This window comes from Macadamia integrifolia, chromosome 13 (assembly GCF_013358625.1).
Source record: "Macadamia integrifolia cultivar HAES 741 chromosome 13, SCU_Mint_v3, whole genome shotgun sequence".
Lineage (NCBI taxonomy): Eukaryota > Viridiplantae > Streptophyta > Magnoliopsida > Proteales > Proteaceae > Macadamia > Macadamia integrifolia.
Genome location: NC_056569.1, coordinates 5,583,867 through 5,609,468, shown reverse-complemented (window position 1 = coordinate 5,609,468; position 25,602 = coordinate 5,583,867). Strand labels below are relative to the sequence as shown.

The following is a 25,602-nucleotide window of genomic DNA, read 5'->3' as shown; positions in this document are numbered from 1 at the left end:
CTCTTGGTGAAGAGCGTTTTAGTTTCCTAAGGAAGGAACTTGGCATTTGTAACCCTTTTGGTTAAATAAACATTTCTTTTTTAAAATTCTTTCCAAAAGCTCGGACTTGAAAAATCCTTTCCACAGCAATAAAGCTTTTTTTGAATCAACCGGTCGACCGCCCCTGTATACCGGTCGACCGCCTCTAACCGAAAGGGATACCGGTCGACCGCCACAATATACCGGTCGACCGGCGCCGCCGAAAATTTGATTCTTAACTCTTTAAAATCAACTTTTTAACCCATTTTGTTCACAACTTTGGAATCCTATTTGGTCTAAAAACCCTATTTCGACTATTCATCTCCCAAAACCCTAACCTAGAACTTTATTCATCTTGAGATTCATTCCTACCCTTGCATCTCTTTCTCTCTTACCCCTCTAATCATCATGGACTCTCACCGCCCAAATAGAGGTAAGAAAACCGTGGCTCATAAAGGAAAAAGGAAGGCCACTGACAAAGATCCATGGTTCTCCTCCACCATTGCTCAAGAATCATGGGATCTCTACATCTCTCGCAACATAGAGCAAGGTAGGACCATCAATACCGACTCTTTATCCAGGTATGACATCAAAGAACTTTTTGATGCTTTGGGATGGGGTAACATTCTCAAACTTGACTCCCATTGTTATCCTCATTTAGTCAAAATGTTCTTTTGCAATCTTACCTTCTCTGGTGAAGGTGACACCCTTATGGTCCATTCCTATGTTAAGGGCGTTCCAATAGACCTCGACATCCTAATTTTAGGAGAAATCATAGATATTTCTGTGGTAGGGGACCTCAAGTACTACCAATCCAAGACCTACATAGAACAATTCATGGATGTTGACTGTGTGTATTCTAGCATTATGAAGGAATATGCTAATACACACAAAATTAAGGCTAAAGAACTTACGGATATAGGGAGGATTATCAATCTTATCATCTCTTACAACATTCTCCCAAAGAGTGGTCATAGAGATGAAGTCTCCCCATTTCATGCCTATCTTACCTACTGTGTTTGCCAAAGTGTACCCATCAACCTTCCTTACATCCTGCTCAAAACAATGATTACCCATGGTGATAGACTTCAAAAGGGAAATCTACCCTATGGACGGATGATTTGCCAAATCATGGACCACTTTCAAGTAGATTTTTCTGGTGAATCATTTGATCCCTTTCCCCAAGAGATCAATATTTCCACCATTCGAAAGATGCATCTTCTTCCCCAGCAGTCCACACACTCCAAAAAGGCTACTGCTGGACCCAGCCAGCCACAACAACCAGGCAGTGATGAGACCTCAGCCTATGCAACTGTTGCTGATCTTCAGAAAGTTGGAAATATTATCCTTGCTCAGTTGGCAAAAATGGAAAGAAAGCAGAATGAGATTCTCAAGCTCCTCCGCAACGAAGAGGACGCTGAGGATGACGCAGAAGACAATGACGAGACGGACATGGAGGATGAGGATGCAGCAGATTAGAACTTATGTTTTCTTCTTGCAAATTTTATGTTTGTTTCAGTCGCTTTTTATTATATACTTTGACATTTATGGAAAGTTGAACTTATGCTACTTCTTCTATGTGGCACATACTCAGGGGGAGTATTTTTTTTTGGGTTGATTACCTTTTTGCTGTTGACAAAAGGGGGAGAAGATAACTTCTGACAATGACAATTGTGTATCAGATGATAATGACAATGATAGTATTATCTTTAAACTGTTTATGACAATGACTTTATCTATCCTTGTTTACTTTCTGGCTCTGCATTTCATTATCTATTGATCTTTACATAGAGATAGTCAAATTATTTCTTGTATTTGGTTTCATTGTCTATGTTTGTTTGTCATCACCAAAAAGGGGGAGATTGTTGGGAAACATGTCCACACTCCTTGCCATGTTTTGGTGTTAACAAACAAACATACATCTTTAACTTGATTGTTAAAGTGTGATTAGCTTGAAGAAACCTTAGAAGATCAAAGGTCGAATCAAGACATGAAGCTAAGCTTAAAGACATGAAACAGCAAACAAGAAGGAAAGAAGATGAAGGGCTAAAGAATGGAAGACTCAAGTGAAGAAGAAGACCACTAGGACAGATTAGTTATTTTTAATGTAATTTGTAATTTCCACATACTTATATGCACTCACCTCATGCATGTGCATTGCATCATGTTAGAATGACCATAGAACTTGCTTGAGTAGGTATGGAAAATTTCTAAGTGGTATGGAACACACAGTAACCTAACTCAAGGGTATTTAGGGAATCTTAAAGTTAGTATCAGGAGATGAAACCTTCATAGAAGTTGTAGGAAATTGAGTTGTGAGTCCAACACAACTGATCTCAAATCAATCCAAGGTCGGACCAAAAAGGTATAGTCAAAACACTGGTGATTGGTCAGTATGACAGAGCATGTCATGTTGACGGTCGACCGGCTGGAAGCCCCGGTCGACCGGAACCAACCGAGACCATAGGCGGTCGACCGGCTGAAAGTCCCGGTCGACCAGTGCCTGTCTGGAAGTACTCCAACGGCTATTTTTTTGCCTACAACGGCTCTTAGCGGTCGACCGGCTACTAATGGCGGTCGACCGGTATATCCAGAATATGTCCGTTAGAGCTTGATTCCCTACCTAAAATGCTTCACTAAGTTCACCTATAAATACCCTAATCACTCTTAATTAATTATTCATTAAGAAAGAGCTTAAAGAGCATTATTGCAAGCATTAGAGAAGTTATTCTACTTGAGTTATTCTGTTACACAAATCCCAAAGAAGAGGCTTCAGTCTTAATCAAAGTCCTCTACTCTCTCTTGTGCAAGTCAAAGCCGTAAGAGAGGACTTTACATAAGGTGCATCACTCATCATTTATTATTCACTCTCATTTGCACCATACTTGAGGTATTCCTCTTATTCCACTATTTCTTTATTTTCTGTTTTTATTTACAATTCTAGACTGTACTTAGGATTGTAAGGATACTCTTATCCTAGAAAGAGAAAGGTCTCTCTCTACCTCTTAAAGAGATTGTGAAGGCGTCTCTCTGCCTGAAAAGGAGATTTGTAAGGATACTCTTATCCGTGAAAAAGATTGTAAAGGTTTTCTTCCCTACCTACTGTACTGAAAGGGAGAACTAGTGGAATACCTTACAAGAGGATTCTTGTAGGGAGTGGACTAGACTCGGATTGAGTCGAACCACTATAAATATTGTGTTGTGTGATTGTGCCTATTTTATTTATTCCGCATTGTTTTAAATTACAATCACACTTGTGTTCTATACATCGAAAAGAGTTAAAATTTCACTAGTATAACCTATTCACCCCCCCTCTAGGTTATTTCAAAGGCTTTTATGTCATTTATTAATTTTTGCATTGTCCAGTTACAATTACTGAAAATTAGTATGGACTATACAGGTCCGCCAAAGCCATAAGCAGCTCCGAGTTGTGCGCATAGAGACCACAACAGACAACCAGAGAATTGTTGGGCTTCTAGTCCCTAATGCGGCTGTTGAAACAGTGCTCCGAGGTATGTGTTGCAGCCTCTCCATGCCTGATGAGTATCATATTCTCAATTAGTTTGCCTTTTTACTCATTTATTCTTCATGAGAAGATGGCTAATTTAACGATGTTACATAATTACATTAAGCCTAAAGAAAATCCTACTTTTCTGTAACTCTGCCCTATGTAGAATTGAAGGAACTCCCTTTTCTTCTTTTTTGGATGGTGCTAATTCTTTAAAATAGGTCGCATGCCTAACTTTAGAAACCCCATGTGGCAAGCCAAAGAAATCAAAGCTGACCAACAGTGTCTATTTAAAATTTTTGTTGCTGATTAGTGTGAAAGCCTCAGACAAGCATGAATTAATTTGACTTAAAATTTCTTTATCTCAGATTTAGCATGGGTTCAAGATATTGATGATTGATAAGGCAGAAGAAAGGATTGGTTTTGCCTTTTAGGAGATAAATTATTGATTTTTTTGGTGGAGGGAACTTACCCACCCGTCTAGATGCTTCAGCTGTTGACAGTAGCAAATGGTTGCAGTTGAGGAATGCCACTTGAAATATCCATGTAAAAAAGGAAGAGGAAAAGAGAAATGTGTTTTCTACTTTTTGTATTACTGAACATCAAGATCATCATTGTTAATTGGTTTTCTGTCAATTTTTGTCTTAGCATGTTTCTTGTAAATTAATGTAAGATTAAAAACACAAGTGTATTGGTTTCGGTCCAGCCTTAACCGACTTGTAATACTGTAGCCTGGCATCGAAATTCAAGATTTAATGAAAGTTCCTGTTAATTCAAGCTTATGCAAGTAAATAACCTGATAGAGGCCTTTACAAGCACTCCCAAACATCCATTACACACATATCTTAGTATAATCTGATAAATTATCAACCAACCCAAGGAGCATCAACATGATAATCACTTCACTAGAAGTTGGAGGGTTGTTGAGTGAATCCTCCTGGTTCTGGTTTTGAGCATTCCTATTTTCTCAGCACGAGCTCCTGGTTGGTTATTGTTTCATAGGACTCGACGATTATGGTCTGGATTGCTATATTGAGAGCACCATATGCCTCGTTACATTGCCTAAATGGGGTTGTGTGGTCAGTCTAGCTGCCAATAATCAGTATTCAACTATCAGTGGTGACCGATCCAAATTGCCTGCAGTGAGCAGTGAGCAGTGAGCAGTGAGCAGTGAGCAGTGAGCAGTGAGCAGTGAGCAGTGAGCAGTGAGCAGTGAGGCAGTGAGCATCCATCCAATGGTTGGAAGGGTTAGGCCATGCACCCCAGCTTTTGGATGGTCACTGCACCTCACTGCCCCGCTGTAGCCTATTTTGACTCCCGCTTATGGGGTTCCAGCACAGACTTCTTGTGTCACATCGCTCGACTCCAGTGTAGCTTTCACCATTTTGGAGCTTGTTTTGATGACCTTCATAAACTTCTCATTTGGACTTGCATCTTCACCAGAGATGTTAAACTGGTCGGCTGTAGTGATCCTACGTCAATGTCTTCCTCACCCCCCCTCCCCCTCGCCTATCAGGCCATGCTGTGACATGAATCTGAAACGATTGTTATGCTGGGACTTTGTCCACAAAATCCTTGAAATCTTCATCTATAACCATTCGATGAGCCACCATGGTTTTGTTTTTTTGCACTAATGAAACCAGAACTAATGCAGGAACTTAAATATCGGCTCATTATATATATATATATATTCTTCTATTGGTAAGAAGAGATTTTGCTGATGATAAGCATGTTAAAGCCAGGACACGCATACAAACATAGGTCAAGAAGCCACGGAGTGTAAAAGGGCCAATCTGTCATACACAATAACTGGAGCTTGTTCATGATAGACATGGCCTTATGTGCTAGGGGTGTCCTCAATCGAATTCAGAGCCTGTGGAATAAAGTGAAGTGGAAAAGAAACAGAAGAGGTAGTGAGATATTGTATATCCACAATAACTGTTGCTGCTTCAATAGGAGGAATTCGTTGGGGATCACTGATATAAGATGTAAGAGAGAAGTTCCTTGCTGTCAATCTCAACTTGGAGACGAAGATAATCAGCCTCTAATGCCTGGGTCAAAGCAAAACGAACAGCTAAGGCGTCTCCTTGTAAAACTGAGCCAATAGGATGTGGAGTTGATAGAGCTTTCACTTGTTGCCCCCTGTGATCTCTGAATATAACCCCTAAACCACCTGTGGACTTTCCTTGGACAAAAGCAGCATCACAATTTGCTTTCAAATAATCAAAGTGTGGAGGGGACCAATGCCCAAGACCAAAATCAGTACCTGATATACTAGCACCCGAAGTCGAACAGGTAAGAGGTGTTGCTGAATGGTATTCCACAAAAGATTTCTTTGCAACTGTTATAACCTCAATAGGGGTCCATGTCTTTGTGTTGAACGCCAAGTCATTCCTTGCCCACCACAAATACCAATATCAGCTCATTGTCTTGATTCTGGCAAAAGGGTTATCCTCCACTTAAGATATCTTTATGGGAAAGGGTTGAGCATGCTGCCAGCACTCGGTAAGTTAACGGTATCATCCAATCACAAGGCAAGAGGGTAAGGGAGTTTTTTTCTAGAAGGGGGAAGAGAGGGTGACACAGGCTGGGCACTCCGAGTGCCCAGCCTTTTCCCTATTTTTATATACTTCCCAAGGTTACATGGAAGGGGAATAAGAAGCTCAAAAACCAGACCAAGTGGGCTGAAAACCCACCCTGATTGTTGCAAGGACCTTAGATGTTCAAGAGACTTTGTGGGGGAGATAGTCTATAATTTCTTTTTTCAATGTTAGGAAGATTCAACAAAATAGGTACATAGGTTTTCATGTAAGGTTATAATTAAAATTTTAGGGTTTTTATCTCTGTTTTACTGGGCATAAAACTAACAAATCCATGCCTTGACAAGCAATTTTCTCTAGTATTTCTCTTTCTCATATAGAAAAGCATCCTTTCTCTTCATCAGTAACAGACGGTAGCTCAAATATATAGCAACATGAATTTCAATACAATGACAACAACAACTCAGCCTCATCCCAATTAAAGGTAATTATAGAAAACAAAATGGCCAAAAAATCATCTTAGGGACGATGATATTTGACCACAGGATGGCGGCGAGGATTGACTAAATTGCAATTCTGTCTGATTTCGCCTTCACGATTGCCTGTTAGAACTTGGACATTTCCAAGGTTCACCATGGACACTGCAAACTGAGAATTGAAGACATAAGGTTGAGAAGCCAATGTGGTAACAAGAGGCTGTGTCCTTGCATCACTGAAGAGCTTTTGATCTGTGGATAGCAATCCCATATTCTTCTGAAGATTTGTGTAGTAAGCTGTATCGAAGACTGTTGGTGTTGTAGCATCAAGCTCAACAAATTCTGATGACCATCTGCATTTTCTTCTCAAGTAATTGAGATATTTCCAGTTAATGGATGGATCAGGCTTGCGGGTTCCATTGAAGTTATATAGCCGGAACTGCAGTGACTCACAGGTGCTCCTTCCAATAGTGTGTGCTCCTGAAGTCCATTCATGTCACAGTTAATACATATTTAGTTCCATTTTTGGAGTATATAGTGGATATGTGATTAAGGTATCTAAGACCATGAACACTTCAGAAAACTGCAATCTTCATTCATTGTTTAGAACCACAAAATTCCTAGACATAACCTTGAAACCCATAAATCAATCTATGAAATTAATCCTCCTAAAAAAAAATGGAAAAAAAAGGCTTCATTATGGAGGATTTCTTCAATTCATAGTCTAGTCCATGACATTATTTGAGCCTTGATGGGTGTGAAAAATTGAATTGGATTGGGGGCCTATTCGAAATCAAAGAATGATTTTTAAGTTTTTCTTCACCTGTGGCAAAGAATCTCTTCATCGATGGTGATGCGACCTTATGATGGATTCTAGGTTCATCACTAACTCTCATCCTCTATACAATTCTCCAATCCAATCAAAGGGACAAATCCCATGGTTAGAGAGATTCTTTCTTCATTCCGAGTGAATGGTCTACATGGATTTAAACATTAATAGAATTACATTGGGCCTTGTTTTGTCATGGGCTCTATCTATTCAAAATGATCAAGACCAATTTTCCTTCAGTCATGGTAAAGAGTCTCTTTATCAAAGGTGATGTGACCCTAAGATTGGAGTTTAGTTTTATCATTAGCTCCATCCACCTATTTTGTTCATGATCTCAAGAATCCTTTTTTGGCATAATCAGATAATCAGATCCCATGATTGAAAAGATTCTTTCTTTCATAATATGTGAAGAGAAAATAGGTCCAAATGATTACTTTGAAATAGTTAGATATTTAGCAAGAAAGCATGATGGGGTTTTAGTGTTTTACCTGAGAGAACAACCAAGTCAACAATGTTCAACCCACGAGCTTGGTAAAATTCTATGAGTTGAGTGATACTTTCATGACCCATTGGAACAATATGGGCTTCTGTGGCAAGGGACACCAACCCATCTTTCCTTCCCATGGGAACCTCCCAGAATGGACCTCCAAGCCTAACAGTAGCATCCCTAGTAGCAGCTGAAAGGATATCTGCACAAGACACAGTCTTGGGACAAGCCTTCTCAAGCTCTGCTTTGATTTGATCAATCACTTGAAAACCTCTCAGTGTCTTACTATTTGCTGAATGCCTCTCACTCCCTGTATGGTTTAATAGAATTGAAGCATCACACCCCTGCAGTCACAGTCACATAATCATAAATGATAAAATGCATCAAAACAAAGTTTAAAGCTAACAGATCAAAGACATGTATGGTGCATTACCCTAACAGCACAATCATGGAAGTGTAGCCTCATGATAGCAGGTCCAATGGTGTGATCCAATGTAATCCATTGATTCACTTTCCTACTGATAATGGCTTCTGCATTTGGGCAGCTCTTTTGGTAATAAGAGATGGTCAAGGACTCCGCCGGGGACACGGCTAACCGTCCACGGGCTGATACCACTGCCAAATAAATAACAAAAAGAAGAAATAGAAGGGAAATAGAGGGCTTCATCATCATCATCATCTTCTTCTTCTTCTTCTTCCTCTTCCACTTCGTCTCCTTTTTCTTGTTCTTGTTCTTCTCTCTCTAGTTATAGTTCTTGTGGATGTACGTTTGAGCTAGCTATGAAGTCCTCCTATCTATAGATTTGTAAGGTTTTGAAGAATTAAAGAAGAGCCAACGTGAGACGCATACCAGTAGCAAAGTTGACATGCCAACCTGTAAGGTAGTTAGGTTCTGATTCTCCTTTTTTCTCTTCTAACAAGTCAAAGTGTTTAATATTAATTTAAGTAATGTGTTAGGATTCATGGAGGCACGTCTTGCCATATAAATGGATATGAGAATAACAGGTGGTGTTGTATCAAGCTCATGGGATTGGGACCTACATGTTAGTGGGTCCCCCACACACAAGATTTTCTCCAACAAATTAGCTTGATCAGATTAGTTTAAGAATTCTATTTTATGATTTTTTCTTATAACCGCCCAAAATGGGGGAAAATAATAATAATAATAATAAATAAATAAATAAATAAATACTGGGCACGGGCCATGGTTCTGTTGGTGATTCACCTGGGCTTAGTACTCATCAGGTTGGTTATTGGTGTAGTTAGTTTCTGTGAACATGGCAAAAGTCCAGGAGCCTAAAATTCAGCTTCAATTAAGCTGGTAGGTTCCTAAAACTGAAAACAAAACCATAATCTTTGATTTAACCAGTCACAGTGAATTATATAAATTACTTTTTTGAGAAGACAATATGTAAGATTAACTATAATTCCCTTTCAGATAATTTTATCTAATATTCTACCCACCCAACCCCCCCCCCCCCAAAAAAAAAAAAAAAGATAATTTTATCTAATAGATGATAAAGGAGATCAATCATCTTTTTATGAATGTTAATCGCTAGATTTTTGCCTTTCATGAGAATTGGAGCGATTATTTCACCTCTCTATCTAGACATAGGGGTTATGCTGCATTTTAGGTTTCTTTTTTTCAATCTGTAATATGATAAAATTTGCATGTTATTGGGTTGCCTCAATATTTTTCCATATGCTATATTGTATGAAACATAAATTTTATGGACAAGTAGACCACAAGGTCTCTTACCTATTTACCAAGTTTCAACCAGAGTTGGAGTTGGCCAAATAACAAAATAAATCTTTGAAAATCATGATACTAATACGGATTGACTGTTACGAGCAAGATTGAACAATTTTGACCTTCAAAATAATGGTATATATATATATATATATATTTTTTTTTTTTGGGTTTGATTCAATACCATTAATACAGTATCAGTAAGAAGGGGGAAGCTATAAAAAAATATATTACCAAAAGTATGATTGTTAAACTACACAAAAAATTCCAAATCTTGTTTCACTGCTTTGCTCTAGCATCTACCACCTCTAGCTGAGGGAACGGGGAAACTTTTTTGAAGCTTATATATATGCTCTCTGATGGATAAAATATTTAGATACTCCTAATCATATAATTTGAGAAGTAAAAAAAAATAAAGAAGTTTAGGCTATGTTTGGTTGTAAGGGGAATTAAAGGGTAGAGAACTGAAATTTTCATACTTAAAAATGAAATATATGTAATCATTACCCATGTGACTTTAACATTAAAAAAAACGTTAACTTTAAATCATTCTAAATTTAGTTATAAAATTTCACTTTACTTTACATCCAAAACCCTTTGTTATAATATGTAAAATAAAAATTACACGTAAAATATATCATTACTAAATATGGTTAAAAAATCAAGTAATCTATACAATAATATGAGGTAATGATTATAAATATTTCTTTTCAAAGTATGAAAATTTCACTTCCCTTCCCTTTAAATTCCCATTATAACCAAACGGAGCCTTAGGGAAAATGTTTTCAATATATTTGTATATTGATAATCTTTTTTTATCAAGCTTGCCATTTTTTAATTACATGGACTGGTAATTTGCTACGTTGACCTTTATATAAATTTAGGACTTTTTACTATAGGCTACTTGTCAAATTTGATCACCTTCTCAACACTATAATAGGCTACCGCTTACTCCTTTTTTTCAACTCTTCTTATTATTTTTTCAATCAAAACTCTTATTGTATTCATTTCTTAGGCTTTTCAAACTTTTTAAATCTACGAGAACATTAAATAAGATTGAAATTTTGATCCTTGATACACGATGATACGAACACATCAATCAATACAGACATATGGTTTCCAATGTTAACTTGAAACTCTATCCCTCTACATGTCATCTAATCTATTTGTGATAATAGATTTTTTTTTTTTTATTAAGATAATAGATTAAAAATGTACTTAATATATCAAGATGAGATGTTTCAATTAACCTAGATTGCTTTACATGTAAGATCAAATTGTTAAATAATATCAGAACTATTCTTATGTAACATTTTGGGTAGGAAAAAAAAACCATTTATTGAATAAAGACGCTAGAGGAAGGGCTTGAACCTTCGACCTTGTGGTTAACAGCCACACGCTCTAACCAACTGAGCTACTCCAGCTTTGATTTTGTAAAATGAAATTGTAACAAAATATTAAAGAAAAGTATTAACCTGTCTGGGAATTTTGTTTTGTGGATCCCCTTTTTCCATATTAAATGAACCTTGGGTTTCTTTTTTTCTTAAATATTTTTCGATTCCTAATAGATTCCCTATTGTATGATTGTACATCTCATTATAATGAACATACTAATAAATGGTTTTATCCTATGCTAAAAGTGGGGCACAACATACAGCAAGTCATGGATGGAAAGTAACTGAAATATGGACTAACTCCGAGATAATCCATCAACTCTCTTTTGATCTACAAACTTTCTTTTGGCCACCTAGTATGGCTTCTAACTTTTTGTCTGTATATAGATCTATGGCTGGAACTATCTATAGGGTACTACCATAGCTGAATCAGGTATCTCATTTTGCATCCATAGCGCAGACAACTTTGGCAAACGGTAGATCAACCACCGCCCCTTTTTGTACATGATTAATCTTGTATAGTCCTCTCATTTTACTTACAAAAAAAAAAAAAAAAACTCATTTGGTTGAGTTATCTAGTTAAAAATAAATATGATAATCAAAATAATTTTGGTTGTGGGAGGATGTGAAAATTTTGGTGGAATCCGAAGATCTACCCTCGATTTAAGATTTTTTGTAGAAAGTTTTTTGGTCAATGGCCTTTCTATTAAAGATAAATTGTACTTGTTGCTAATATATTATCTTTTTAGTAAATTTGAAAATGAAACTATGCGCATTTTTCTATTACATAAACATTTATGGGCAACTTGACTATTGGGTTTTTTCTTTTCTTGGCTACCAAACATAACCTTATTTCCTTTTGAATCCATAATAATTTCACCATCTTCTTATCTCAATGACAGGCATCGGTTTCTCAATATTTGCTACAATTACTAAATAGTACGTTTTTTCCTAAAAATTACTCCATCCCTTTTAGCTCTTCTTGGTATTGTCAAGGAATGAAGGCTGGTGGCCTTGACCTAGTCATCTAGGTATCTGTTTCAAGTTTTACTATCTATTTCTTCATTAGCTCAGAAAATGAACATTGATGTATTTATCAAGAACTCTGATGTATAATCTGTGCCTGCAGCTTGTAGAGTTGCTTATTAGGCTAGTAGGATGAGGCTAACCAGTGCCTAGGGCTCCTCTACGGTGCGGCATGGTGTGCGACACACATCTGTCGGCTGAGAGCCCCTTGAGGTGCACTCCCGTGCTCCTGGCCATTATATGCTGTACACCGCGTGGGGTGTAGAGGAGCCGGATCCCCTTACTGTGGTATATGTGAATGTACAGGATGTCATATTTCAGTAAATTTTTTTTTTTTTGTCTCATGGAAAAAAAAGATTGAAGAATGAGAGAACTATCTGTCATGAACTCGTCATTGCAGTAAACCTATGAAGATTAAAGAGATGCTCTACTTTATATTCAGAAAGACTTTTTTAAGTCCACAAACCTAGCAATGCTAGGCATGACCATCTGTAGTACTCAAACTTCAGGGGAGCCAGGTCTGGTTTTACAGTTGGAAATGCTTGGTGGGTTTTGAACCATGAAGCTCTTTGGGGCCGACCCTGCCTCCTCCCTCTTCTCTACTTCTGTTCTCTTCCTTTTCTCTTGTTCTTATCTTCCTCTCCTCCCACGACCCCCTCTTTTTTCATAATCACAGCTAGCTAGCAGAGCTGATTAAAGGAAAGGTAGAGTAGAAAGATGATAATTTAAATCCACCTAGCTAAGTGTTGTGTCATGTGTGGGGATCCTATTGCAGCACCATTAATAACACCTTAAGCTTCAGAAATCTTCATTCAAGTCATTAAAAAAAAAAATTCATTGACGATGGGATTTTCTTGTTGATGACACCCCATAAGGTGTTAAATAAGGGGTGTCGACTAGAAAACAAATTGTATCAAGCAATGATAATGAAAAATTATTTCCATTCTGCACTACTAGAAAGAAGTTACTAAACTGAACTGGCTATTATATTATAATTTTCAAAAGGAATCGTTATACAACAATTAAACTAACATCTGAATCAAACAACAGACTACTGGCTGTAATATACATATCTCATAGATAATTATTGTCTGGAAATGACACATTCTTCCCTATGTGGTGTTCTTACTCAGATCATCATCCCTGACTTTCCCTCTCCAAATTGCTTGCACTTCATCAGTGCGAAACCTCTGAGTGAATGTTGATTCCTCTAGAGGTGTTGTCATACCATGAGCAAATGCAAGGAGACCAGTGTATGCAATCATCGCCCCATTGTCAACGCAATACCTGTCATCAGTAGCAAACAGCCGACCACCCCTTTCAGAGCACATTGTTTTCATCATCTCTTGCAACCGCTCATTGCATCCTACACCTCCCACAATAAGAACATCCTTTTTGTCACAGTGTGCCATGGCTCGCTCCGTAATCTCCACAAGCATTGCGAATACTGTTTCCTATAATCAATAATAAAACACCAAAGAATCTTAGTTACTCTGTCTTCATTAATCAAACTCCAGTTTTTTTTATATGTACCCAACTCACATATGTCCCTTTTACATTACCCATTTATGACCATTACTGATCTGTAGAATGTAAACGGAAGCATTAAAAGAACTAACATCAATCTTACCTGCAAGGAGTAGCACAAATCTGCAGGGGTGCACTCGTTGTTTTTGAGTTTCTCCACAGCAGTGGCTTCAATACAGCTCAGTATCCCACTAAATGAAACATCCATTCCTTTGACAACATAAGGCAGTTCCAGAAACTGCTCTCCTTTCTTAGCAAGCTGGTGCATGAAAAATCTAATTAGAATGCCAAAACAAGATCGCTTTCTATGCAAAAGATATCAAAGCAGGTATCCTATATAACTATTAGACAAGCACCGGGAACAAGTTTTACAATGAGTGTAAACTTAGCAGCAGCAGCAGCAGTAGCAGTACGTATACCATATGGTGCGATGTCCTTATTACATAGTCCAAAGTAGATAAACTTGCCATGACAGTCCATGTGACAATTCTGATCATTGCCTTTACAGGGCCAGAACTGGATTGATCATGTGTTATACATCAACCCTAAATCAATCATATCCCCCCTCCCCCCAAATGTATTGGCATGCACTCTTGGTAGTCTTAGACTGGACTTCTGTGCTGAAACTTGACATGTGAGCAGGTGATCTTGGGGTCTACCAGTCCAAATTTTGGGCACATCCAACATGCCACGTTGCTAGAAAAAAGCATGACGAAGTTTATGCAAATAATTAAATTTAAAAGGAGTCACAGAACGATCAGGAGACCTTGTGAGTTCTACATTCCACCTCACAAATTTAGTGCATATATGAGCTACTGTCCCTGTAAACGTTAAAACTAACAGTCAAATTATACTTTATCACTAGTTAATTAAGTCAAATATCGAATTAGTAAATTGTAAAACTTATAACAATCCAATTTGATAAATCGAACGCATCCAAACTACTGATACAGGTTTGCATAACAGAACATAAATCCATAACCAAAACATGCAGCCTATATATAACACTCATAGACCTTTGTTTGAATCTATCTTTACCCACTATTTAAAAAAATGCATTGTTCATTCTTCAGATAATATAGGAATAATTGTCGGCTAAAATTTAAGTAAATGAAACAAGACTATATTGAACTAACTCAATACCTGCTCAATGTTGTATCCTGGGCTTGGATCATTGGAGAGTGTTAGAACCCTAGCAAACCTATCCAGACAGTTCCCAACAGCAATATCAATGGTCTCCCCAAAAATGCGATAACGCCCCTCACTATAAGCAATAACCTGTGTGTTTCCACCACTAACATACAATACCACAGGATCTTCAGCCCCAGTCACAATTCTTCCCATCTCAATGTGTGCAACACAGTGGTTTACAGCAACAATGGGCTTCTTCCACAGCTGGGAAAGCATACGGACAACCACAGCAGAAACCTGAAGAGGAGCACCCATACCAGGACCCTTTGTGTAACAGAGGCAATCAATTTCATCAGGGGTAATCTTAGCAGTTTCCAGTGCAGATTTAACGAGTGGAAGAACGTGTTGGAGATGGTGTTGCGCAGTCTCTCGAGGAAGGAATCCCTGACCAGGCGGGGTGATGTAAGTGTGACGTGGGTTTGACAAGATAGTACCATCAAGGGTTACAACACCAACACCAATCTTGTTGGCTGAACCCTCAAAGCCTAATGCAATCATCTTCTTCATCCCTCAATCAAGAGCTTTAGCCTCTCAGGTCTAAAAAAATAAAATTTTTGTCTTCTCCAAGCTTTGCAAACTGTATAAGCTTCAATAGTTTCAACTAAAGTGGAATTATTTCCTGGATGAGCATCAATTGTCTTATGGACAGTATAATAGAGAGAGAGAGAGAGAGAGAGAGAGAGAGGATACCTGCTGGGTTCTGGCGGCGACCGCAGTGGTTGGAGTCTGGGCTGACCAGAGTTGAGGGAGACGGTGGTGGGAAGCCGGGAAAGGAAGTTGTTGCCGAAGGGGCTAGGGTTTGGGGTTAGTTACCCTCAGAAAACCTGGAACAAGGGTAGCAAGTAGCAACTACGAAGGGTGTTAATCGGTTCGGTTTCGATTAATCGGTTCGGTTTTATATGATTAATCGATTCTTAATTGGTTTAATATGTATAATAGGTTCAATAAAATATCAATTCAAAATCAACAGTTGGGTTTCACATCTTAAAACCAAGATCATACCATTTAATAAACGGTTTCATTTCTAAAATCCAAAATAAAGCCAATTAGTAAACGATTTAATGATTCCATTTGGGTGTAATGTAGAAAAAAATTTAGGGTTATCCTGTTTAGCTGGTTTTTAATCAATTCAAAACAAATCGAACTTTTAATAAATGGTTTAAATTTTTTAAATCATTAATGAAACTATTGTTAATCGTTTTGCGTTTTGTCAGTTCTAATTTAAATGGTTTGAGTTGATTCGGTTTGATTTTAACATCCTTAGGTGTAGTGAATAGTGATGGACTTTGGGTCAAATTAAGAGTTCCACTTTAAAATTGTAATTTTTGTGAATAATTGAAGATCCTTTAGGAAGATAAATAAAATTAAGACTTGGGTTTAGCTATTAGTGAAATTTAATGTCATTGATCTTTCCAATTATGAAAATGCTTCTCTATAAAACATTAAGAAATTAAAGACTAATGAGGATCGAGATTCCAAGTTGAGCAAGTTTTAATGTTTTAACAGATAAATCAATTGTAGATACTTAATATATAGTTTTAAGATCAAATCTTCCTTTGGGCGAATTTCTATTTCAAATTTAAAAAAGTTGATAATTCGAACTTTCTCTATCTATCCAATAGTTAGAATTGTAACACTAGTCTTCCATATGATCGCAGAATTATGTGGACCATCAAAGACATGCGTCCTATATGAGCTATGCAAAGAATCTTTTGCTTTTCATTTTTTTTTTTCGGAGTGAGGAAGTCTTGCTTGTTCCTCTCCCTTAATTAAATTATCATCCTAGCATATAAGTCAAACTAAGTAGAGTCTAAATTAGAATAAATTAATTTAGGATCCATAATTAAGATCATAAAACCTAACAAAAACAACTCTTTTGAAATCTTTGGTGACAAGTAGTATAAACATAGTAGATTGAGAGATTATATCACAATATATCTAAATCATATTTAGTGTATTCTATCAATTTTTGTTACTAAAGATCCTAAGGTTGCGGTTGTTATTTCCAGCATCCATGGTCTTTGCCGTGGACTAGGGTTCTATAGGCCATTAGATGCATCCAAACTAATGGATTAATAGATTAGATTTGGTTAAGAGGTCACACATCCCATCCCTATAATGGCTAACCAACCCCATTTGTATAATGTGGGATTGTTGGGTGTTAATTTGTATTGGGTAATGGTTTAAGCTCATCATCTTTGTCACATTCGCTTGGACAAACCATCCAAATTTTATCAATTTTATACTTCTTAAATTGTTTATTTATTCATTTTGTTACTTGTTTATGCATCTTTATAGACATTAGGATGATGGAAGGATTCTCTAAGCAAGCGAGATATGGGAAGCACACCAATGAGGCGCAATATAAGAATATTGTACATAGGAGGGTAATGAGGTTATCTCATGTGAGAAAGAGATAGATATACATAAAGATGCTTGCTCAGATAACCTTCTCACCAGTAGCAATTTCGAAATGAAAAAATTGATTCTGTTAATACTATCTTACTATCCTATGGTTGTAAGGATTGGTTGGATCTGATTCTTAATTTTCTTGAGGCCTGCTTCCAAAAATCGGGCTTTTCTAGGGTCTAGGCCAATTACTAGCAAATTCAGACCGATTTTAACAAAATCAAATTCTAAATAAAAATCGATTTGATTGTTGATTCTACTTCCTCAAATGGGGGTATTTAGTGTTCTTCACTGCTTTCAGTGAAAGTTGAATGGTTATCATTCAATCCTAGTATGACCCGATCCATATGATTGTGGGGTCAGTATGGACCCACGGGTCCGCAAGACTAGCCAGGCCAAAGGCTTGGATAGCCGTTGTTAGCCAAAAAAGAAAAAAATGCTATATGTCCATGTTTCATCAACAGTGAAATTATTCCTTTTGATAATTCTCTTAAGATTTTTCTGAGGTCATTCACCAATGCTTGCAAGAACCATGCCGCTTTGAACAATTATTAGGTTACCTAAACAATCCATATTATATCCTCAAAATAAAAAATAAAAAATAAAAAATAAAAAATAAAAAATAAAAAATAAAAAATAAAAAATATCCTTTAAAAAAATTACCTATACTGCCACATGTCCCTAATTCAGTATGTTAATAAAAAATATATTAAACTAAGTATAGAGTGGAATATTCTTTCATACACATTAGTCAACTAAGAACTCACTAGAGGTTACTTAGTTAATTAATTGAGTTTATTTAAAATAAAAACTCATGAGAAGTTACCTATGTTTGTGTTGACAAGGATGCAAATCAGGTCACACTGCGTAAGCATTAAACAAGAACAAATTTCAATTATCAGACTAATGTATGCATCGTTTTGTTGAAGGTTTTATAAGCTCAATTGGAGTTTCTGTTGACTTTTCAAATAAAAATGAAAAGAATGCATGATAGGGAATCTTGATATCATCTATATAAACTAAAATAATATTTTAGCTCCCGATTCACCTTCAATGTGCATGTTTTATGTACGGTCTTTACTTAATTAATATTTGTGCAAGGTCGACAAGGCATTTTTATGTGAACAAATAAGACAAACGGTGGACAAAGAACATACGTGGAAATGAGCCGGTCTCAATATTTGTGTAGGACACAATTTTCCTTCACCTATAGTGATGAGTGACCAATCAATTTTGGTGGTTGGATGGAGCTTTTGAAAAGTTGAAGGGCTTTTTCAGACTTTGCATAATAAGGTTTAGTGATAATAAGATTTATAGTTTGTTAAAAAAAATATTAAGGAAAAAATGTTCTTTAAACCATTAGGGTATGGTATATTAGTACCTTTGTGTCTATTTCTTTTTTCCCTTAGATGAAATCTCTTCGTTGCCTTCAAATTTTTGATACCACTTTGTCGCACTTCATTGGTACGCTCTTTTATCCCGTTTGCTTGGAGAACTCTCTCCCAAAAACTAATAATAATGAGATCACAATGGTGGGTGAACATTTACCCATTTCTTACATCGGATTCTAATACTCAACTTATAAGTGCCCTAAGACCTGATGTATTGCTTCAAATGTGGGCAATGGATCTTACACTCTTTCAAATTAACCTTTCTTATAAGATGATATATACAGTCTGCAGAAGGCATATTCTCCAAGTTTCCTCTTGGTAGTTGAGACCTAATAGTGATAATGTTTGAAAACTAAAAATGATGAATGCAAAGTGAATAAAAAATGAAAATATACAAGAAGATCAATCATAGTTAGAGATCAAATAGATTTATTGAGATTGTAGGAAATAGTATCACAAGCAATGGATATAAAATACCTTTGGAATATTAAAACAAAGGGATTGTTTACTAAATAGGGACAAAAGTAGAAAAACCTGATAAAGGAAGGAATCCAACCCAAAAATCCCTCTAACCTCTATTAGGACAAGTGTTATATGCATAGGAGATAGGGGGATCCGGATCCTCTCCATAGAGCCCATGGACCATAGAGTGATCCCACCATTGGAGATGATGGCCAACTAAGCACTCAAGGGGAGAATCCAATAAGTTAGGCCCTAGCCAGTAGCTTTACCATTTATCCATATGAAGGAAGATTAAAAAAATGAAGATCTCAGCCCTCTATATGACAGATGGTTGATTTGGTCTAATCTTATCTTGCATTCTTATCCATCACTTAAAAGAAACATTTTGATTCATTCATCTAGTAATAATCATCATTATTTTTCCTTTCTTATTTTTTTTAATTAGTATGGTGTTGCGGAAATAGATTATGATTGAAAATAATAAGTGAATTCTAACTGTCTAAAAAGTTAAATTACATGTAGCCCTAAAAGTAGTTAATTGGGACTTGAACAAAGGTAAATAATCACTTATACTTCCCCCTGTATAGTTCGGTCACCAACCTACTTAGACATCTCTCACCTAAATTTAGAGAAATGGATGTAATCCTTGAATCGAAAAGTTTGAATTTTAATAAGAAAAGGAGTACGTGAGAATTTAAAGATTTATTTAGCAATTGTCACTTGTCACATAAGAAAGTGATATTTTTTCTTCTCATCAAAGTCCTAGATAATTTTATAGAGATCCAATACATTTTGTTAAAGCGTAGAAATTTCATCGTAACTTTTCCTTCTCTTAAACATTTTCTTTCAACTTCAAAGAAAATTTAAACATTTACCTAATACAACTAAGTACACAATCCAAATTGTAGTTAAGAATATTAGAACCCAATCCTAGAAGTTAAAGATTAACCATCCATATACTTAACCATATATTGTGGGTTTTGTTTCAAAAACACAAAAACATCAACAACTTTGGTTAATTAAACAAATTTTAAATGGAAAGATATTGGTTACAAACAACTACTTAAATGAAGATGAGCAAAGGGCATAATGTGTTTGGTGGCTCAACCCAATAAGAATCAAAGAGTAAGTTTTGATGAAATGAGAAGAACATACCCAAACATAAAATAAAAAAATTGAAAGGTTTGGTTTATACGTAACCATGACACTTATTAGTGGGGACTCTTTGACTTTGAAACAATTTCTCATTCTTCATTTAAAAACCCAACACAACAATACACACAAGAACACAGAATCATCAGAAAGAAACAAAAATAAATAGAAATTCAATCTCTCCCTTTCTAACTTCCATCTCATCTTCTGACCTCAAACCACTAAAAAGAGTAAATCACACTAGTCTTGCCTTGCTCTGTTTTTGGGTCTTCCAACCACTGTATCATTGTGTATCTGTTACATTCAACTCTCTCTCTCTCTCTCTCTCTCTCTCTCTCTCTCTCTCTCTCTCTCTCTCTCTCTCTCTCTCTCTCTCTCTCTCTACAAAGCAGAGTTGTTCGGTCGTCATTAATGACCTTTACAGTGTTATGGATTATACTGACAGTTCCCATGTCTCTATCCCAAGCTTATCGTTTGAGATTCGAACCCATTAAAAGCTTCTGCAAATACCGAGTCTAACTAAACATAAAGCAGAGGTCTCCATTACCATCTTCAGCATTTACATCTACATTGCACTGGCCAGCACAAAACCACGCGTTTTCTCTCCAAACGAGACATAGAACTTTCCAATGCATATAATTTGTTTGCAACCCACGAGGCGAAGGAATGCAATTCTGCAGTTCAACCTATTCATGCAGTGGCAGCTTGCAGCGGTGGAAGCAGAGTAACATGGTGGATTTCCAGTAATGGGTTTACAGTTAGCAGAAGCTTTATTTATTCATTAATTCACTTTTCATGATCTCTCTAGGCACTCTAATGGGTATAGAAAGAAATTGAGATTGAGAGATTCTTCAGCTTCTGCACAGATGACGATGAGGATGGGCATTTTATCTGTTCTTGCTCTGTTTCTACTAATGGGTTTTGAGTTTCTGTTCGTTTCTTGCCAGAACAGTGGACAACCAGCTGAGTCACCGACTCTAAGAATACTTTTAAAGGTGAAGGAATCGTTCGTTAAAGACCCATTAAATGTGTTGGGAGGATGGTCTGCTGAGAACCCTGATTTCTGTACTTGGAGTGGAGTTTCTTGTGATGGCTTGTCTGAAGTAATTGGTCTCAACCTGTCCGACTCGTCACTCACTGGGTCAATTTCTCCATCACTCGGTGACTTTCCCTACCTGCTCCACCTTGACCTCTCTTCCAACCTGCTTACAGGGTCCATCCCACCTGACCTCTCTAATCTCACATCTCTTGTTTCTCTGCTTCTCTTCACGAACCAACTCAGTGGACCAATTCCAACCCAACTCGGCCTTCTTGCTAGTCTCCAAGTCCTTCGGATAGGTGATAATGTTCTCACAGGCCCCATTCCAAGCTCTTTCGGTGATCTCTCTAACTTGGTCACTCTTGGCTTAGCCTCTTGTAGCCTCAGTGGTCAAATTCCTCCAGAACTCGGAAGACTCGGGCGAGTTGAGAGCCTGATTCTGCAACAGAACCAACTTGAAGGTCCGATTCCAGCTGAGATTGGGAACTGTTCAAGCCTCCTCGTCTTCACCACTGCTCTCAACAATCTTTCAGGGCCAATACCAGGCGAATTGGGTCTGCTTAGCAACCTCCAGCTTCTCAACCTCGCCAACAATACTCTCTCTGCTGAAATTCCAGCCGAGCTAGGTGAGTTGAGTCAACTTGTTTATCTCAATTTTATGGGCAACCAGCTTGAGGGTCCAATTCCCAAGTCTCTGTCCAAGTTGGGTGGTCTGCAGAATCTCGATTTGTCTATGAACAAGCTCACAGGAGGAATCCCTGAAGAGTTTGGCAATTTGGGTGAGCTTGTTTATATGGTGCTATCAATGAACGAACTTTCTGGTCCTCTTTCTGGAAAAATCTGTTCAAACACAACCAGTTTGGAATTTTTGGTTGTGTCTGGTAATGGGTTTGTTGGGACGATTCCATCTGGGTTCAGGGATTGCAAGTCATTGGAAAGATTGGATCTTTCTGATAATAAGCTTGAGGGGTCGATACCAGAGGAACTGTTTGGGCTTCTGAATCTTACTGATCTATTGCTGAACAACAACAGTTTGGTGGGTTTGATTCCTCCATTGATTGGAAATCTCAGTAATCTTCAAACATTATCTCTGTACCACAATAACTTTCATGGTGGTCTGCCACCGGAGATTGGGAAGCTCGGGAAGCTCGAAATCCTCTATCTTTATGAGAACCAGCTATCTGGGGAGATCCCTTTGGAGATAGGCAACTGTTCGAGCTTGCAGATGATTGATTTTTATGGAAATCAGTTCACGAGCATTCCAATCACCATTGGAAGGTTGAAGGAGTTGAATTTTCTTCATATCAGAGAGAATGCTCTCACTGGTGAAATTCCTGCAACCTTAGGTAACTGTGGACAACTAACTGTTCTAGATTTGGCAGATAATCGTCTTGTTGGTGGTATCCCTGCAACATTTGGATACCTTGAGTTCTTGCAGGAGTTCATGCTTTACAACAATTCTCTTGAAGGTAATCTTCCAGAGCAACTATTGAAGATTTCCAACCTGACGAGGGTGAACCTCTCAAATAATAGATTGAATGGTAGCATTGCTGCATTGTGTAGTTCACATTCTCTTCTTTCTTTTGACCTCACCAACAACTCTTTCGACCATGAAATTCCTATCCAGTTGGGCTATTCTCCTGCTCTTGAAAGGCTTCGATTGGGCAGTAACCGATTTACCGGAAAAATTCCTTCATCCTTGGGAGAGACCCGGGAGCTCGCACTCCTTGACCTTTCTGCTAATTTACTCACTGGAGTGATACCTGTAGAACTCTCACTTTGCAAGAAACTCACACATATTGATCTGAACAACAACCTTCTAACTGGAGCAATCCCGATGTGGCTAGGAAGCTTGCCTCAGTTGGGTGAGCTAAAGCTCTCCACAAATTTATTTGCAGGCCCTCTCCCTCGACAGCTATTCAAATGCTCCAATCTCTTGATACTTTCTGTTGATGATAATTCACTATATGGAACCATTCCTCCTGAAATTGGAGATCTTGCATCCCTCAATGTCCTCAACCTCAGCCACAACCGATTCTCCGGACATATCCCTCCTGCCATTGGTAATTTGAGTAAACTCTATGAGCTCCAGCTTTCATGGAACAGCTTCGAAGGCAGAATACCAATTGAGCTAGCAGAACTCCAAAATCTGCAGAGTGTGTTGGATCTCAGCCACAACAATCTTACTGGTGACATCCCACCTTCCATTGGAACATTGTCTAAACTTGAAGTGCTTGATCTATCTCACAATGAGCTGGTTGGGAAAGTCCCTCACCAAATCGGTTACATGAGCAGTCTGGTTGAGCTTGACCTTTCTTACAACAGTCTCAATGGCCAATTGGACAATAAATTCTCACATTGGCCAGTAGAAACCTTTGCTGGGAACCTTGGACTGTGTGGAAGCCCTCTTCACCCATGTGAGAACTCAGAATCCAGTGGGCATCACACTGCCTTGGTGGTGGCAATCACAGCTGCCTCAACTGCAGTTGCTGCCGTCCTACTAATACTAGCGCTTGTGCATCTGACGAAAAACAACCACCAATATCTCAGAAGAGCTCGCGAAGTGAACTGTGTGTACTCTTCCAGTTCCACTCTGGCACAGAGGCGGCTACTCTTCAAAGGTGGCACCACAAGGCAAGAATTCAAATGGGAAGACATCATGAAAGTAACCAACGATCTAAGCAACGAGTATATGATTGGATCAGGTGGGTCAGGGAAGATATACAGAGCAGATTTACCCAATGGGGAGGTAGTTGCAGTCAAGAAGATATTGAGAAAAGATGATCTCCTACTAGTTAAGAGCTTTGCAAGGGAGATTCGAACACTTGGCCGGGTAAGGCACAGGCATCTAGTGAAGCTGATGGGGTGTTGCAGCAACAAAGGAACAGGAATGAATCTGTTGATATATGAGTATATGGAGAATGGAAGTGTGTGGGATTGGTTGCACAAGCCACTTCTCAGTGGGAAGAAGAGGAATACCTTTGATTGGGAAGTGCGATTGAAGATAGCAGAGGGCCTAGCACAAGGTATAGAATATATCCACCATGATTGCGTGCCACAGATCATTCACAGAGACATCAAGTCTAGCAATGTGCTACTTGATTCCAATATGGAAGCACATTTGGGTGATTTTGGGCTGGCAAAGGCACTTATCGATAACCATGATTCGCTAAGCACCGAGTCAAATTCCTGGTTTGCTGGCTCTTACGGTTACATAGCTCCAGGTACTACTCTTAACAGCTGTTTGTACATTCTTTTCTTCAAAAAGTATTCAAAACCGTCGAGTTCATCTGAGAAAACTGTTATGATCATTCAAAATATTTAGTTTATTGAATGGTTACAATTATCTCATCAATATCTACTTTGGGGATACAGAATCTGCAAAGCTTATGAAATGTTTAATCACTCATCATCATCATCATTGATTGGGGAAACTACTATTATTAGATCACCTTAGAGTTACTGATACTGGTTCTCTTTCCTTGATGTTTCACAGAGTATGCATACTCATTTAAGGCGACGGAGAAGAGTGATGTGTATAGCATGGGTATTGTGTTAATGGAGCTTGTGAGTGGGAGAATGCCCACTGCTGCAAGCTTTGGAGTAGATATGGACATGGTGAGGTGGGTTGAATCACATATTGACATGCCTGGACCTGCCCGAGAGGAATTAATTGATCCATCACTGAAACCACTCATACCCGATGAAGAATGTGCTGTGTTCCAACTGCTCGATGTTGCATTGCAGTGCACAAGAACCGCTCCAGCAGAGAGACCATCATCTCGGCAAGTGTCTGACCTCGTGCGTCACATATCTAAAACTAGTAAGGTCCAATTTGGGAAGATCACAACTCCATGAGGCCATGAGCATTATAGATGAGATTGGATATTGGAAAATCAAGAGTGTTTTCTATACGTCACAGAGTTCAACTCCCATAGAGCTTTCCATTTTCATTGTTTCAGTTTTGTCCCTGCAACTTCATATCACTGTTGCACTTTGCACATCTTCCTTATATTTTAATGTAACCATGCTCTTGCTTCTACTATTTATACAATAAAAATATGAACTGGATAACCATGGGAGAATCATCCCAACTGCTGGAAGGGATCAGATCTCTAGTGCAATGGATCAGGTTGGATGTCTGATCCTGAGCTTGATGTGAATCAGGAGCTCCATTAACAGTTTGGTTTAGTGTCATAGGTTTTCTCAAAGGTTTTGCCAAGTTAAGACTCTGAACTAAGTATAGAATCAAGATTAAGTCTGTAACAGATTGGCCACATTTGCCAGATTGGCTGGGTCTGATCAGGATTGGTGGTCATCATTCCAGCCGATACAAGGGGATATCGGTCAGAAATCAGGCTGGATAAGCCAGATCAGATCTGGATCACTGGCCATCAATCCTG

General features: G+C 37.9%; 4 protein-coding genes and 1 non-coding gene across 8 annotated transcripts in view; 2 read left to right on the top strand and 3 right to left on the bottom strand.

The window, feature by feature from the left end:
* The window catches only part of LOC122058616 (protein FORGETTER 1), a 65,769-nt gene extending 61,466 nt beyond the window's left edge, over positions 1-4,303 (top strand). For both annotated transcript variants that reach the window (XM_042621251.1, XM_042621250.1), the window contains exons 31-32: positions 3,419-3,530; positions 3,895-4,303. In XM_042621251.1, the coding sequence (XP_042477185.1) occupies positions 3,419-3,530; positions 3,895-3,926 (144 nt within the window). In that variant the 3' untranslated portion in view covers positions 3,927-4,303. The remainder of the gene's footprint in view (positions 1-3,418; positions 3,531-3,894) is intronic.
* Positions 4,304-6,540: 2,237 nt separating this feature from the next.
* On the bottom strand, positions 6,541-8,550 carry LOC122058903 (peroxidase 7-like). The gene is made up of 3 exons (XM_042621615.1): positions 8,292-8,550; positions 7,860-8,202; positions 6,541-7,022 (listed from the first exon to the last, which is right to left on the bottom strand). The coding sequence occupies exons 1-3, from the start codon at positions 8,535-8,537 to the stop codon at positions 6,586-6,588; spliced, it is 1,026 nt and encodes a 341-aa protein (XP_042477549.1). The 5' UTR covers positions 8,538-8,550; the 3' UTR covers positions 6,541-6,585.
* Positions 8,551-10,958: 2,408 nt separating this feature from the next.
* TRNAN-GUU lies at positions 10,959-11,032 on the bottom strand. Its single transcript has one exon. It is a non-coding gene; the product is annotated as a tRNA-Asn (tRNA).
* Positions 11,033-12,992: 1,960 nt separating this feature from the next.
* LOC122058851 (probable tRNA N6-adenosine threonylcarbamoyltransferase) lies at positions 12,993-15,596 on the bottom strand. 3 transcript variants are annotated; one of them, XM_042621542.1, is made up of 4 exons: positions 15,437-15,596; positions 14,699-15,347; positions 13,659-13,814; positions 12,993-13,482 (listed from the first exon to the last, which is right to left on the bottom strand). In XM_042621542.1, exons 2-4 carry the CDS (start codon positions 15,251-15,253, stop codon positions 13,141-13,143), a joined length of 1,053 nt encoding a protein of 350 aa, XP_042477476.1. In that variant the 5' UTR covers positions 15,254-15,347; positions 15,437-15,596; the 3' UTR covers positions 12,993-13,140. The 3 variants fall into 3 exon arrangements, with proteins under 3 accessions (XP_042477476.1, XP_042477477.1, XP_042477478.1); XM_042621543.1 differs by having other exon boundaries at positions 14,699-15,332; XM_042621544.1 differs by having other exon boundaries at positions 14,699-15,365; positions 15,437-15,591.
* A 4,988-nt stretch (positions 15,597-20,584) lies between these two features.
* On the top strand, positions 20,585-25,297 carry LOC122058731 (LRR receptor-like serine/threonine-protein kinase GSO1). Its single transcript, XM_042621400.1, has 2 exons — positions 20,585-24,423; positions 24,696-25,297. Exons 1-2 carry the CDS (start codon positions 21,027-21,029, stop codon positions 25,055-25,057), a joined length of 3,759 nt encoding a protein of 1,252 aa, XP_042477334.1. The 5' UTR covers positions 20,585-21,026; the 3' UTR covers positions 25,058-25,297.
* Positions 25,298-25,602: the final 305 nt, after the last annotated feature.